The 17,199-nt window shown below is 40.3% G+C and overlaps 1 protein-coding gene across 2 annotated transcripts in view; it reads right to left on the reverse strand.

Moving 5' to 3' along the window:
* ALDH1A2 (aldehyde dehydrogenase 1 family member A2) overlaps positions 1-17,199 on the reverse strand; it is a gene marked incomplete at both ends in the record, with an annotated part of 52,529 nt that overhangs the window by 8,891 nt on the left and 26,439 nt on the right. The window contains 4 exons of one of the 2 annotated variants that reach the window (XM_080351141.1): positions 306-408; positions 8,487-8,600; positions 8,732-8,860; positions 11,591-11,652. In XM_080351141.1, coding sequence (XP_080207267.1) covers positions 306-408; positions 8,487-8,600; positions 8,732-8,860; positions 11,591-11,652 — 408 coding nt within the window. The remainder of the gene's footprint in view (positions 1-305; positions 409-8,486; positions 8,601-8,731; positions 8,861-11,590; positions 11,653-17,199) is intronic. The other variant, XM_080351142.1, reaches the window with a different exon arrangement.

A 17,199-nucleotide genomic window follows, 5' to 3' on the forward strand; every position in this document is an offset into this window, starting at 1 on the left:
TGTGTATGGGCCCATGACTGTAAATAACACTGTTTCCATATGCTTGGTTATAACTTTTTTCAGTTTTCCTGTTGTCTGTGAATCTCTGGGTTCAAACATTGTCTTTTTCTAAAAAAATATCACAGTTTAGGCTGCTTCTGTAAGATTAAAACGGGCAATTAGATACAGCTATACTGGTCCATTTCACTTTATATGAAAGATATGCCATAAAAGTAAAAAAACAAAACAAAAACAAAAAAAAACCCGCAAAACAAAATACACCACACAAACATGTTTTTAAGAAAAATATGGAAGTGCTGACTTACAATCGGCATCTGCGAAAATAATGTTTGGGCTTTTCCCACCCAGCTCCAGTGTAACTCTCTTCAAATTACTCCTTCCAGCTGCTTCTTGGATCAGCTTCCCAACCTGAAAGGAAATGGAGACACATTTTACAGGGATTGTAGTCATACAGTTCACTTTAACAGCCAATGTTGGCTATCACTGGAACAGAGCTTTAAGTAATCCAGCAGGTTCTTCAATCCAAACAGATTCTTGTCAGCAGTGGACAGCTTTCCAGGGTTTTTTCTAGAAACTGAGAGTGGATAAGGCACAGCACAGTGTTTTGTACCCTTCACCTGATGGTCTCTGTGAAAATGGCTTGGGGCTTGCTGTTAGGGTGCTTTGGGAGGGCTGAGTTCAATATCTGAAATCTGATGAAATCTTATCTGATGTAAGTAGAATTACTTCCAGCCAAACTAGTAGCATGTTCACAAGGTTTTAGATACTATTAAGAGGTTTAGTTATTTACTTTTTAGTGAAAAAAAAAAAAAAAAATCCAATATCTGAGTATGTATTAAGCATGTATTAAACTTCCTACTGTTCATTAGTAATAACGGCTCTCATACTTATATAGTCCAGGTGTTAGTAATCCTAGATGGTCACTGCTTTTAGGATTTATTTAATTCTTACTACTTGTAGTTACTTAACTGCTAGGCAACCTGTTTGTAGGAGGGCATTTGCTCTCCTCAAAATACAGGTTTTAGTTACCAAAGGATTAAGTAATTTGACCATGAAATCATGATCCAGAATATGTCAAATTCTGATGAAATCATCAGCCTTTTCTGCAGGATTAACAGCACATAGCACAATACCAAGTAGGGCACGAAGTTACAAAAGCACCATCCCAGACCTGACCCTCAGCTGCACCACTGATAATATGGGTTGAGGAGGTCAAAAGCACCTCCAAAATGTCTTTGTAGATAGTGGGGTCAGCCCTGTGGCTGGAGCAGCCGTAACTTGCAGATCTCACCAAGGAGCATGAGGGTAGATGAAATGGAGCAGCAGTCTGACAGCTACGTATTGGACATGTTTCCACATTGGTACAGTTGGAGAGGCAGCTGTGCCTCCCTGGCTTGATGAATCCAAAATAGATCAGATTTTATACTGTTACAGTGTAACTACACCCATTTAGCAGTTTAGGAAGTAATCACAAGTAGATATTGGCCCCTACATGGTAGAACACAGGATTAAAAGTATCTGTTGAAGATTGAGAAGCTTGAAAACCTTGATAAGTGCTTTCTTTTAACTGGAACATGCTTTAAGGTCACACAGAAAGTCAGATGTGAAGTGAGATGGCAGTGAGTCCAAAGCTGGACTCCTTTCGCCGTGTCATACTCTGTTCTCTCTGGCTGTTTTCTGTTTGCCGGGTCAGGTGAGTGAGATTCCCTGCAGTAAGGGGTTAATGGATGAGAAACTGAGCCTCTTAGAGAACTGGAGGCAGTCTGCTGGAGAAAGTTAAGTCAGCACTGGAGTAATCAGAAAGCAAACGAAACAGAAACCAACCAGGGCCCCCACAGGAAAAAAAAAAAAGCCAAAAACCCCACAGGATAATGAAGGAATTGTCAACCACTTCATGTACCTTTGTGATTAACTGTTTATCTGGTGCTACCACAGTCGAGTGTGATAGAGGTTATTTACTTCAAAAAGAAAAGAAAAAAGAAAAAAAAATAGCTTCTTTACTCCTTTATTGGTGGAATGGAGTGTTGACATTATCACAAAATTCCTTGCATATCCTCTTAATTGGAGCTGATTTTATTGCTATGTTTGACTGACAGCCAGAAGTGAACATGAAAAAAGAAGGACCCTTTCTGCCCTCCACCCCCGCCACATACATCGCGCACGTCATCTGGAAATTCCAGCCTCTCCAACTGTGCTGAAAATGTACACGGGAAAGCAGTGAGAGTGCTGTGTTTATAGCCAGTGCCAGCCAATGCCATTCACACCCACACTGCCTTGAACCTCCCTCTCAAGGAGCAGCCACCACCTATTTCCCCTCAAACATTTGCAAAGAGCAGAAAAGACCAAGGAAACGAGAGCAATGTGTACAGCCCTCCATCTCTTCACCTTCCATTCTGCCACTTCAATGGCAAAACTCTGTTATCCATGTAGGTAAAGGTTTTGAAAGGATTCTGTGCAGACAGTGATTGGCACATATGCAAGTCCAAATATTACGTACATGGCAAATATTAAAGTCCAAATGGGTTGGAGACAATTATGTTCTTTTGGAAAAATATGGTCGACAGTATTATTAATACAGTGAGGTTGTTGTCAGGTTTCCAAGTTCACACTTGACAGCTTCCCTGTGAGCGCAGACATCAGGATGGTGGGGCTCATGCTGCTCAGCATTTCTGTGCTCCTGTTGTGCCCTATGCACTTACAGGTTGAGAAAAATCTTAGGGAAGGCACCAGCACTGTGATTATTTAGTGACAAAGGCAGCCTTTTGTGACTGACCCTTTATGGAGAAAGACAGCATGAAAGGGATAAGTGATAGTGTTGCAATCTGTATGGTCTTTCAGGACATGCTTCCTGCGGTGTCTCTCAGCTCTCTGTGTGAGCTCCCACCAGGCAGCACAGCTTTGCAGGGAACACTGGCAGAGAGGACTCCCCCACAGATAATGGAGCTGTGCGATTATTCAGCAGGAATGTTGGCAGAGAAAGCCCTGACTCCCCATCATTGTTTTGAATAGGCTTCAAGATTGATATCAGGAGTATCCCTGGATAGCTTGTGAAGTACCTTAACCTTGTAAGCTGCATGGAGGGTGAGGCAGATGTAATTTGGCCCATCTCAAAGAAAACAATTTGTTATTCAGAACAACAACAACAAAGATTAAAGCAGCATTTTGTGGAACCCCTGTGCAAGAAAGCTATTTGAAGAATCCTTCTAGAAGGGTCTGTTTCTGGACTGTGAACTGCACAACATTAGGCATTGAGAGTGTAGCATGATATAAAACACTTGTTTGTTGCTTATTTATGCCTTCTGTATTTGGAAGTTTAACGTCTCTTTCAAGAGGAGGCTAATGCAGTCACATTTAAATACTTGGTACAGAAATTCAAAAAAAGTCTCTTGCCTAGTTTTGTGTTTTCAGACAGAAATCTGCTTCTCAATGGTACAGGTGGGTTTGCCTGTTATTGTTAAAGCACTGGAAGTCTCAGGAGTCAAAAGCAAACCACCAAGGTTTGCAATACTTCCTCTACAGCTCCATCAGAATGTCTGGCTTCCCTCTACTTGAACCTTCCTTTGGTTGCAGATACACACTAAGTCATTAGGGAACACCTAAATGGGAACAGCAGTCTAGCTGAACAGCAGGTGATTTTCTTGCCTGCTGCCACAGACAAGACTCTGAGGGCAGGACTGCACAGGGAGCCGTGCAGATTGAATGGTTCCATGAACAGTGCAAAAACTGACAGATACACATCTTCAGTGACATAGGCATTTTAAGTAACTGGGCTGCCCATCTTTGCTGTTATACCTCTCTTGGGATATTGAGAGAATATCTGAAGAACAGTAAGTGTTTTAAGTTACAAGAGATTAATTAAATTTGGGGGAATTATATGATCAGACAGAAAATTTCCGTATTTTCTGGAATTGCAGTTTTTCTTTCCCCAGCTGCTGAGGCACTGGATGTCAGTGTTGGGCTAAACCTGCAAACCCACAGTACTACTTACGTAGTCTCTCTGATTTTTAGGGTTTATTTTTTTAAATTCCAGATTGTATCCAAAATCTTTCTGAGAAGCATTTTAGGACTGCATAGCATGTTCAGGGTGTGTCTCCAGCACAGACAAGCAAATTTTTAAATATTGACATGAAGAACAGCATGTGTGTAGCATGGTAAGTTAACAGACTCCTCGGAACAGGTCAAGTCACCTTTAGGATTCTTGTTGCTAATGTTGAAAAATGCCAGGGTGTAATTCTTCACGATATCTAAAACCAGCAAGAGATTGTGTGATCCAGGAGAGCTGACACAACTCACTGCTGGTGCAGTAGGTAGACATCCTGTCTACATCATGCATTGTGACATTCATCTCACTTCGGAAATGAAAGGAGAATCCTGCTGAGTAAATTAGAATCAGTGGTAATACAGCTGTTAGCTACAAACATTTGTTTGGCATGAATCAATCTTGACTCTCCTGTAGTTTGCTTTGATGCTCTCTCTAGTATCTTGTTGACTAATGATGAGATCATGGTTTGTTAATCTAAGTGCATAAAGAAAACATTCTGCCAAGCAAAATGCAGACTCTTTTGCTGGGGTTTATTGCAGTTGTTTATAGACCTTTTGTTTACACAGGCATCCAGACCAATTTGTTGGATATTTATTTGGGTTACTCTGCAGAACTCTATGAACACAGATCTGAATCCTGTCTCTAATCTGTCTGCATTTTAATGGGCAATAGTTTGAACAAAGTGGAAACCAGCCACTTAGGATACATTTCTTGTTGGCTAGGGCTTCAAATGTTTTGTGTGCTATCTCTAATTCTCATCTTAAAAGTGTTTAACAACTGAAGAGAGTTGTAAGCCACTCTGATTTGGAGGTAACACATTTGGTTCTGAACAGAAGTTATCAGAACTCATTAAAATTTTGCAACAAGCAAAATACAATTTTTAATCCAGCCAGTGTGTTAAATGCACGTGTTTTTAAATGCTTAACTTCCTGCTTTCCATAATAATCTCTGACCTTAAGCTCAGAACATGCTGCACCCAACTATGCCACATGCACCGGGAACTTATGGGTACCCCAGTTCCTGTTCAGGTGGATCACTTATACACAGACATGGCCGGCCAGCTCACAGCTGTCAAAATGGCTGTATTTGCAAAGCCTGTAACTGAATTCACAGATTTGAGTGGAAATAAAGGCAAATGAAGAAGAAAGCAGTTTCTGATGGCTGCTTTTCTCTGCTCTTTGAAGGCCTCTCACCTTTGTTACTTAGCAGACATTCTTTCAGGAAATAAAGCAATATGAAGAACCTCTCTGTATTTCTGATGTGTGTAAAAATTGCCCTCTCATCAGCACTTGTTCTGGAAATAAATAAGGTTTGCCGTTCATTTGACTGGGGAAGAGAAGAGACTTCTGTAACCCCTCCTGTACTTCTGAGCTCTGCAGCCCAACAGCAGACACATGGCTAAGCCAGGCATCCTGAGATTGAATCTGTTCTTATGCTCTGAAAATATAAATGACCGAGTTTTATTTTCATTAAATTGCTGCCAGTAATTTTTTGAAGGAACTCAGACAGGAGTACATTGAACAGTGAAGAAGCTGCAGCAGAGAGGGCAGAGTAAAATGGAAAGGTGTGTATGCTGAACAGCTGGGGTAGTGTGGGAGGAAGCTGAGCTTTAGAGAACCACTCCCAGGGTCCCGATGAGTGAGAGTGTCACAGTTAGGGACCAGAAAGACCAAGGAGAAATATAGCAAGACATAATGTGATATTTAAATTGATTATGGGCTTTGAAGGGAAAGTAGGAAAGGGACAGGAGCAAGTGTTGATGTGATCAGATTGGCTGGAAGAAAGATTTGGTTTGGCAGTTTAAGTTTTATGTGAGGGAAGGGAAGGGAAAAAGAAAGGTCAGTGAAGCCAGAAACACTTTTGTTACAATGCCCGTGCCAGACTTTTGAGATCCATGCACCAGGACGGGGAGAGGGGTGAGCCATGGGCGGCTGTTCCATAAGAAGCAGGCGGGCTGAGGGCAGCTCTCTTCCTCTGTAAGCACTTGGTACTGGTTGTGTTGCAAGACAAGGTGGTAGCCTGGATGAAGCTTTGGTGTGGCTGTGTCAGGCTTTATTGAGTTATGGTCATGAACATGGCCTTTTGGCTCATATTTCTATGGATTGGGTTCTATAAATTTTGGAAAACATTAACATCACATTTTTTGTAGGAAGGGCAGCCTGGTTTCTGCCTTTAAAAAGGCTCTGCAGGAAATAGATAATAGTAGATTGAGTTTTGTGATTTTTACAGGCAAATGAGGAGTTTTCATTAGCCATAAGTATATACTTCAAAGTTAAAGAATTCCTATTTTTTTCCAAAAGAACCTCATGGTGAAAACTTGGGAAAAACCTGTGCTTTGGACACCTAAACTTGAAGATCTTTGCTTTTGTACTGATAGGTTTTATCATTAACTTGCTCAAGTTGAAAGTATTAACTGCCTTAACGAGCACCTGGATGAAATGGGGGAATGCAAGTTAGTATTGTGGCATTTACATATCTGATGGCTATTGGACATGCTGCAGACAAGACCAAAGAGACAAAATATGTCCATTATTATTTCATTAGAAATTGAAATGTTTTGGAAAAGTCAAAGACTCTATAGCACATATCACAGCGTTGTGTTTAAAATGTTACAATGTTGACTTGCTGTTACAAAAAATCAGTGTTACAGGAAATCAGAAACAATATGGAATAGTTTACACTAATTCTGCATTAAAACGTTCCATCTGTTCTTGCTTTAGGTTCTTAGAGAATTGCTTTTTCATCTCTGTAATGCTTTTCACTTCCTATTAGTAAGGCTTTTAAAGGTAGGCACTGAGTTTGTACAAAACCCACAGCTTTGGAGTTTAAACGCCTATTAAAACTAAAGCTGTCTGGAACTACAATAAAAATTTATTTTGGCTACAAAAGACAACTTTGAAACCTAACCCATCTGTATTTTTCCTCCTCCAAACAGTGCAACATCCTGTATAATAGAATATTTATCTTAAACAGAGACCACATATCTTTATGAAAACAATTGTTTCAACTTAATTTATGGGGGGTAATCAGTTCATATTAGAGTTTTCAGTATTCCAGGATGCTAAAATAAATTGGTTACAGGAGATATAATTACTAGAATAATTCCACAGAATAATCTGAAAACTGATGTTACCATTGACTTAGAATGTAACCTGTGTGTATTATAATCTAAAATTGCCATAAAAAATTCATGCACAAGCATAAAGTAATTGCAAAACAACCGTGTGTATACAAATCAATGTGACTGCAGCTACATTTTACTGGGAATTTGGGCTCATGTATGGTGACTTCCAAACTCGATTGCAGGATAATTCCACAGAGTAATTTATCTGAAATAATCAAGCTGGTCTCTGCAATCCCTCGGCCCACCAGGGAGACACCCACCCCACACCTATCTAGTAGGGCTGCCTGGTCAGTGGCTTGATCCACTCAGACAAACCCAAACTGACGCCCAGAGCCTCCCACTGCCACGAGTGGGAGTCACAGATATCAGAGACAGACTGGATCCCTGGGGTTTAGCTCCCTCCATACAATAGTTAGTCAGATTTTGAATTGAAAAGGGCTGGGTTTAGCACTCTCTAAATATAACCAGCCCTGAAACTCCCACTGAGATTCCTTTCTGTCTGCCTTCAGACAATGAGATAAGGCCCCTTCTCCTGTGACTTCAGTCTGGAGTACCTCTATCATCCCCACCCCAACCCTGATAACAGCCGGCTTTGCACATATTTGAGAGCAAGACAGGATCTGAGTTTTGATGGATTTGTTACTCTTTCTCTAGATTACAGCCTTCAGCTTCAGACTGAACCTCCTCTGTAACATCTGCATTGTAGACTCATAGCAAGACATTTTGGCATTCAGGAGACAACTGACTCCCTTCATCTTCTGGACGGCTTCTTTCCCTCATTTTGGGAACAGACACCTTTTGTCCCTGCACTCCTTCTGTTTTAGACCTCCTCCTCATCCTCAATGTACTTGAATGCATCACCAAAGTTGAAGTACGTTTGCCCCCTTCCTCTCCCCTTTTCCCCAAGTGCGCCAAGATACACAAATTACGGATGCTAAAGCAGCATTTATGTGTGCTGTGATATACATGGGATGTTCTGCCTACTTGCATGTGATTCACATCCCCATAAGCCCACAGGAAATCCCAGCAATATTTTTCCAGGCATATCTCCTGTGCTGAGGTGCCGAGCACAGCAGGGGCCAGAGGAAAGGAGCCCTTTCTGCTTTGGAAGTACTGTGCTACATAAGCTTAGCTGGCAAGGACAGACCACTGTTATTTAGATGTAGCTCTTTTACTTGGTGACAAATGTAGCACGAGGACTTAATATTGTCACCCTAGGGGTGTCAAATGCATTTTCATCAGGGGCCACAACAGCCCCACAGCCCTGCCCTAAGTATTTAGTCACATTTTACAGCAACACATATCTGTGAATCCTCTTACCTCAGTGGATCCAGTAAAAGCAATTTTATCAATGCCAACATGAGATGCTATGGCTGCACCAACAATTGGACCAAATCCTGGCAAAATATTGACAACGCCTGGTGGAAAGCCAGCCTGTCAAAATAGAAATGAATGAAGGGCAGCACGATTTATGAAAACTGACAGAGCATGTTAAAAGCAGGCATGTGCTGGTAGATCCTTCTCCACAAGGAGAGACAGGCATTATTTCTGTCAATTATTCTTACCTCCTTGATGAGGGCTCCCATATAGAGAGCGCTGAGTGGTGTTTGTTCTGCTGGTTTAATAACTACTGTATTGCCACAGCACAAAGCTGGAGCAATCTTCCACGCAAACATCAGCAGGGGGAAGTTCCACTGTAGGAAAAAATAAAAGTTGATAGATGGAAAAATATTGCAGTGGTGGTTTGTTTTCAAGATATCAAGCTGCTACTTCAATTATTTCTCAGGCTGATCCTCAGCATAAGTCTTTGCTAGCACAAAGCAAGGGTTTTTCTTTAATTACTGCAATTAAGAAGGCAACAACAGTGACCTTTTAGTTTTCTCTCCCGCTCAAAGAAATACAGCCCCCACCTGCAGTCTTCCTAAAAGTATCTTCTGTTATCTGTCCATTTTCCTTAGTCACTGTTTTTTTTAATTTCGGTTACTGTTTTGCAATTGGCACTTTTAATTTCCCCATGACAAATAGTTCTTGCTTCTGATACATTTGGAAAGCCCTGTTTGTTTATGCTGAAGCATTTTTGGATGTAAATTTCCTACCTCGAATACATATTAACATACAAAATTTATACTCAAAATTATATAATCCTGAATTGATGGGATTACAATAAAAACCCCATAAATGTCAATGCTCAATCAAAGCATTTAATTTTCATGAAAATATCTTGCTGAGCAATTTATCTGGAAGATGATAAAAAAAGAGTAAAAAACAAGTTGAGAAACACTTTGCTGATATAGACTTTTGTATCATCATTAATTTAAACTTCATTTGACTGGAGCTGATGATGTAGTAAATTATATTAATTTGGTGCACAAACAAGTTGTGGATAAGAGTAACCAGCCTTTCTGCATGAAGGCCTGATCCTAACAGGTTAAGTGGATAGTCCTGCTGATTTCAGTGGACATGACAGAGCAATAAAATAACTGCGTTTGCTCTGTCTCTCTTATACATGTATCTAATAATCTTCTTTGGAAAGAAACTAGAAAATATCACTCACAATGAGTCAGCCACTGGCCAGAACATGTTATTGCCTGATGCATATCAGCTGCCACTCTCACCGACATCCCTCTAGCCCCTGGCTAGCTTGAAAAAATACACAACTGTCTTTCCTTCACCGAACACCCAATTTTTTACTTGCTCTGTTGTTTATAAACTCTGGAGACAAAGTGATGTTTTAATTCCATCTCCAGTATACCTGGGAGGGAAGCTATAGGGCCAACAGTGTGCTGACAGCCTGCACTTCTAATGGTATTGCAAGGAGAGCTCTGACAAGTTTTATAGGGTAGTATATAGCCCTGTTTATGCTACAAAGCTACCAAGGAGTGTATGTTTTGATGGAAGCTGGGATGTGGAAGAGGATGAGGAATTTAGTGTTAGGCTTGCTGTTTAATTTTATTTTTGTAATAACATATTTGCTAGTGTAATGGCTAAGTGCATGCAGCAGCCCAGCGGCTGTACTCTGACTGGTAGCTGTGGAGGAAATACGTAACAGATGAGCAGTAGGGTTACAATAGATGCGTGTGACAGCCATGTTGATGTTCTGGAGGAAAACTTGGGGAAAAAATGAACAGGTATGGTAGATGACATGGTACCCTGAACAAAGATTTTTACAAATCTAAATGAAATAAATCCTGCTTTTGGCATGATCTTCAGCCCATGGCCAAGTCTCTCCAACATATCTGCCAGTTAAGCTCAATGAGACAAGCCTAAGGGGTGTCTAGCAGCTTTGGGGTTCAATGTTGGGGGTGTCATTTTGCAAATGCTTTTCCATGTGCTTGGCTGAAGAGTGGGGACAGAGCCGTGAAATCGTTCCTTCCTAAGGACTGCTTGCGGGTCAAGCTATGAGAGCACACAGGTGTTTGCAGGGCAGGTGTAGCCACATGCTCTCTGAGCCGTTTGCACATTTCTCTGAGTATCTATGGAATGCCAAGCACAATAGTCACCCCTTAAAAAAGATATGAAATAACAGCAAATATAAATAGGGAAAAAGGGCTTAACATGGTTAATCTTTTCTGGCTGCTCCTCTTTTAATGGAATTGCTGCATTTTGCTGTTTGCTGGCTTTGTGGTTAATGTGAACAAAATAAAAAACCAACATCAACAAAAATTTCAGAGAATGTCCTGATTAGTTCCCCAGTGCTTTGTTGAGGAGAAAGGTTTCCAGACAACATTGTAATAGCTATATGTGAGCCTCCCATTGAAACTTCTGTCAAAGCCAGTTAACTGGTTCTTCTGAGAAAGTTAGCTTCTCAGTGTAATTCCCATGCAGTGTTCAGCAAGAGTATATTAAGGATGTATATTGGGGTGTAAGGGGAGTATTAGATTTGATGAAATGCTGTGTTTCTATCTTATAACAAATAAAATAAACATTTCATGTCTTTTATTAGCTACACAATGTTAATTGTAATGATAAGTCTCCTGGAGTTTCCTTTCTCCTCCAGCCTTGTAAAAGAAATAGCAGCAAAGAGTGGAATTAAAATGCATCACATTCTCCCAGGAACTGAGGAGCCTGTTAAATCACAGTAAAAACTAAATAAATAAAAAGACTACCACAGCAAAGCATCAATTTTCCATAAGTTGTGTGAACATCCATAACCACTGACAGCATATTAACACTGTGTTTTGCTTTGCTTGTTTTAATCATGAGAATTCTATGACTTGAGAACTTAACTCCTAATAACAGAGCCTAAACCCTATTAGCATGTTCAAATAAGCATTTGCAGGGAGGCTGTTAAAGATATGTCAACAATATGAGCTCAGCTTTTTTCGTAATGGAAAACACACATAGCTGAGGACCATGTTTTATGTGCCTTTAAAGAGAGCTGGTTCAAATGAAAATAAATAGAAAGCGCTAGTAGAGATACTCACAGGGATGATCTGTCCACACACTCCGATGGGTTCATGTCTTGTAAACGTAAAATAATCTCCATCTGAAACAGATGAGCATGGTTACTCTCAAGTGCAGTTTTACTTGGCAGAACAAAAAAAAAAATATAGAGGGAGCGAGGGAGAAAGCTCTAAGGATCAGCCTTTGATGGCAGTAAAAGAAATAAAGAAGTAAGTAATGGAAATGTTTTTTCATGAGCCAGCATGGGAAACCCAGGTTCAGGAGCAACCTCATTGTTCTTTCTGTAGAACAAAGGAAGCAGGCGTTCCATGAGAAAGCAACCTGCTTTGCTCCTTGGGAAAGAGAACAAGCTGTACCACACAAAAAAGGGCAGCAGCAAGGAAGCCACTTACTGGCCTCTGCTCAGGATGAGAGAAATGAAGGAAGAGTCTCCAAAGCAATTTCCTGAAAGGCATGACGGGAACACAGCAATGGAAAGGTATATACACAAGCAGATGATGAGGGATCATAGAGTAACGTACATCTCACTCATTCTCCATTTGAAGTAATGGAATGATACACCACAATCTGTAGATGTGGAATGGAGAGAGGAAGCCTGTGACTGATGCGTAATTGAGCATAATTTCTGCAGGAGACAACACTGAGGAGAAAACAGTGGTCATCGTACAGCCATGCTCTGATAGCTGCCTTGTAGGACAAGGCCTGTGTCAGAAATGGTGCCAAGCTACACAGGTAGTCAGTTTAAGCTGACAGAATAAGAAAAGTTGGATGCAGCTGGAAAACATAACAAGACAGAATAAGAAAAGTTTTCACAAATCTTTTGGGCAAGGTAGAGATGAAGAAATAAATGGAGGGACCAAGTCGTAAACTTTGAAATAATGTTTTTTGTCTCACTGGACTTTTGAAAGAAATAAGAATATGGAATAAGAAAGACTGTAACAACAAAGATCCAGGAAAAGCAGACTGCATGTTTGCAAATAGCACGTGTGGATGGTATGAGGCTAAAAGGAATTACTTAATTAACTCTGATCCTCTGATCTGGCAATTATTTTTAAGGTTAAAAAAAAAGCTAAAAACTTGAGGAGTGAGAGGTATCATTAGTTAAAGTGAGTGCTGTGCTAGATCTGCAGTCCTTAACTAAAGCACTGTTGAGCTCAGGGCAGCCTGAGTCAGGCCACAAAATAAACACATCTGTGATTTGGGGTCAGGCCTGTGGTCTGGGGAACCTTTCAGGTGGCCTGGCCCGCTCAGGGCGGCAGGTCTGTGCTGCCACAGCCTGATGGAGTTCGTGCTCTTTCATAAACCTGCATGGTTGTTGCTGCTGCAGCACTTGCCTGCGGTCTGGGAGTACACGCTGAGGTTACACATACTGTGATACGATGGAGGTTTCTTCACAATTGATAAAGAGCAGGAAAATGACCTGCTCTGTGTGGGGGCCAGTTAAGGTATTGTCTGACCATCAGCTTTGTTAGTGTGCTTGGCCTGCATCTGTGCAAAGTTTGTACCTAAATTGTAGCTGTATAAACTAGCCCACGCTCAAACCACCTCTGGATTTAGATCAAATATTTTTTGGTGAGGCTACAGCTGAAAGAAGGGCTACACTAAAGCCATGAGCCGAACGTGCCCCTTGGTCATCTAGTAGTATCTGCTAGTGCTCGGCCATCTAGAAAAACTTGAATCTCTTTACTTAGAAAAATCATTTCAACTAAGTATGTGAGGATGATGAGAAGGTCACCTATGCTCAATCACAGGAGATGATTTACCAGGACAGGAAGTGGTCAGATAGAGGCAGGGAGCAGGAGGAGTTAAAATGCCTTTGCTCCCATGGTCGCTGTCCGATGCAGGGTAGGTGCTTTCCTGTGGCCTCACCCCATTCGGGCTGGAGCTGCAGCCAGCCCTGTTCAGTAGTGGGGAAAGACCTAAATTTGACAACAGAGAGTACATTTTGGAAACCTGCTGCAATGTCCTGTACTAGATATCTGTTAACAATAAAGTGGTTAATCCATAAAGCTCCTTGGGTTTAAATAAAGACCTCAACTTGTATTCTATTAGAAATAACTTATTTTCATGCCTGCTTATTTCTGTACATCTGCTTTACAGGATTTGCTCAGTAGAAACCTGAGCCAGAGTAGCTAATACAGAATAATTAGAAGAAAGGTAACAATAGTCTGCAACCAAGACAAGGAGCAGAACAGAGGAAATAAAAGAGGGAGGAGGAGAGAGAAAAGAGATTCATATGAGGAAAAGGAGGACGAAAATAGCTGATGAGTTGGTTTGCTTTGCATTGACAAAATGTCATTGCACCATTTTGATCTCTAGATGCTTCACAACTTCCCAGTGAAGATGGTGAATATTTGTTTCACAAATTGAGATCATCAGTTTGATTTTCCAGGTTGTCTTCTACAGATGCTAGAAGTGGTTCACAGACCACAGAAAGAGTCATCAGACCAGACAGAAGTAGAGTACAAGTCAAAATAGGGAGAATTTATACAGGCAAAACTGTCTAAGTGCTCAAGAGGCACATAGGGGAGACAGCTAAAAATACCAGCGTGTACTTGGTGGTACTGTGAGAGGTGGATTCTCAGCCAGAAGGATGGTGACAATGTAACAGTTACACAGGTTAGCACTGTCTGACTTTAGATTGTCACTGCATAATCATTGCCACGTCTCTGCATGCTTCATAACAGAAAGTTATAGATAACCTGAGCCTGCTTGCCAAGGCAGACAAATGGTGGTTAATTCTACCAAATGTAGGCAGAATGTTCTTTCTGCAGAGCGATAGCTCCCATGCAGAGTTACTTGCCCTGCTTTCTTCCATTAGACTCTAGACAGCTGCCCTTTTCGACACCTACTTCCAAAGTTCATCATCCACAGACTTACTGTTCAGATGGGGTTCTTGAGGTTGCTTTCTAACAATATCTTTGTGAACTTATGTGACTTGAAGTTATTCAGAAGCTCTAGATGCCTCTGGACAGGCCAAAGATGTATCTAAGAGCCAACTTGTCAATAATGTAAAATAAGCTATTACCACAGCAAAATGTAGTGAATCACTTTTATTTTCTGAACAGGGAACATAGAACGCTTCCCTGTGCTCAGAAATTAAATATGAGACTTGTATAAACTAATCTTAAAACTCTAAAATGTTTTAAAAGTCATGCTAATGACACATAGTCCAAGACGCTATTGCTGATGATTGTTCCTCTTATCCTGCTACAAGCTGGCAGCCCGAGAGGGCTTGGACAGCCTGATCCCTCATCCAATCTAAAAAATTTGTCTTAAAACCTTTTTTAAAAATATTGTCAGCTGATGTAAACTGTCATTCTTCAGTCATCACTGATATTAACAGAGCCAGATCAATTCGCAGCTGCTTAGCACCTGGCCCAAAGATTTTTATTTTTTTAATTAGAAAGCAAGCCACATTTATCCAGGGATATCTCACTTTGGGACAGCAGTACCTTCCACAGATGTGTTTGCTCAGATTTCCATCAGGAGTCTCCATCACGGATATTTTATTTGCGTAACAATCATAGTACAGTCACATGTCTCAAATAGCAGGACACAACCAACAAATGGGTGTTAAGTCTTTAAGCTGTATCATATCATATCATATATTGATTTCAAGGTGCATTTTTGCTTGCATCCAACTTATTAGTTTGACAGTTTCTAGTCTAACTTCATTGTGTTTTAATTTAAATCAGCAAGGCTTTACACATGAGAGCAAGCAAAGGGCAGTCTGAAGGTTTTAGCAGCTCTGGGACAAAAAGGAATGTGACTGTAAAACGTAATGTTCTTCTACTTGTCTATCACTTGCCTATTTTTATTTTAGAGGAAAAGAAAACCTCAACAGAAATATAGGAAAGGTTGGGAGGTTCCAGATTTATTAGCACACTGAACAGAAAGAGGAGGAGATTTAATAGGAGATTTTGGGGTTTTCATCTTGTTTGGTTTCCTTTAATGAGCTGATGGTAAGTGAATGTGGAGAGCGCCATTGTCTAACGCTGGCTTTGCTCTAAAATAGCTTTATGAGACTGACGAATTTATGGTGTGAAACTAGAGGAATACAGGGTAGTGTTAAACCAAGAGGAAGAACTAATTGATACTCCGACAAACTGTGAGAGGACTTACGCTTCTACACTACTGATAACTGTGTTAGCACTGAAGTTTGCATTTAGGAGGGCCTGCTGAATATGTGCCTTCTGCAGCAGCATAGCCCATCTCACCAGAAAAAAATTAGGGTTCTCATCTGATACACTACTTGAGGGCAAGAATAAGCGGAGAATATTTACTCTCCTTAACCTAGCAATGCTCATTGGTGATTGACCTAATTTCTGTGTACCTGCAAGGCTGATGAGTGAGAAGGAGGCATTCACTGACCAGGGAGAAAGGGATTAGGGAACAGGAAATTTGCTGAACATATATGAATTTATGGTGTGCTCTGCACTTCTGCATGTTTAAATGTGAAGTGCAAGCAGCAAAACCAGGATTTATGAATCTCAGCCCAAATGACTGTGCAAATCTTAAGGAGTACTTACAGGAGAGTCTACACCTGAAATATTAATATTTTCATTCCTTTGGTGAAAATATACTTGTGATGATAAACATCAGTCAGTTTGCACTGCAGTTTTAATAAGGTGAAGCACTGTAACGAGTAACGCTGCAGTAAGAATTACATGATCTGTTTTCTTCTGGAAGACTTCAGGGCCACATTTTCAAGTTATGTGCTTGCCTAACCTTGAAAGTTTTGTGCTTTGCTGTACAGAGGCAAGCTAGTGTACTGCAGATATCATGCTGCGTAATGTAATTTTACAGAACTAGATGGGCAACAGCAACATTCATTTACTTGTGAGTCTCCTTCAGTAAAGTGTAATAAACAGGCATGTGCAACGAGCAGTGTGCACCATGAAGCCAAAAATAACCCAGAGAATAAACGTTGGTTTTCCTTACTGTTTTTCCAAATATTTATTTTATGCAGGTAAAATATTAGTATATTTATCTGCACTTGCATAAAATAATTCTTGGCTATCATGTGCCATTTTGTATAATTATAGCAGTTGGTACATCTCGTCGAGACTACAAATGTATATGTTTGCAACAGAAAATGCAGCCTGTATTTGTTAAAAAGCTGGGTGCGAGCGACAGGAGGAAGAGACTCATTAAATATATTTAAAAAAAAATATATAGTAAGGATTTTTTTCTTATCTCTTTAGAAAAAATACAAGCAGAATAATTTCCTAGCACTCTCAAAGATTTATCTTACACATACAATATAAAAATCATCCCACTGAACAACTGGAAGAAGTATATATAACAAAATACATCTGATATGTATGTACAGTTCTCTATAGTAACACTGCAAACTCTCTCAAGCATAAATTGATTTGGATCTAGTGTTAGTCCCAAGTAAAATGTTATGCATAGGCAGTAAGTAAGAAGACGTATATAAACAAGATATAGATGTAAGCATAAAGTTTCTTCAACAGGCAGCTAACACTATTTTCATGTATTCCAAGGTATTTGGCAGGTTTATACTCCACCCATTTTTTTAAGTGTAACAATATTTAAATGTAGGTATTGAGCTATCCCCTTCTCAGATGGACACATGCAAAAAAAACCAAAACACTGTTTGGCA

Source organism: Nesoenas mayeri (assembly GCF_963082525.1).
Source record: "Nesoenas mayeri genome assembly, chromosome: 11".
NCBI lineage: Eukaryota > Metazoa > Chordata > Aves > Columbiformes > Columbidae > Nesoenas > Nesoenas mayeri.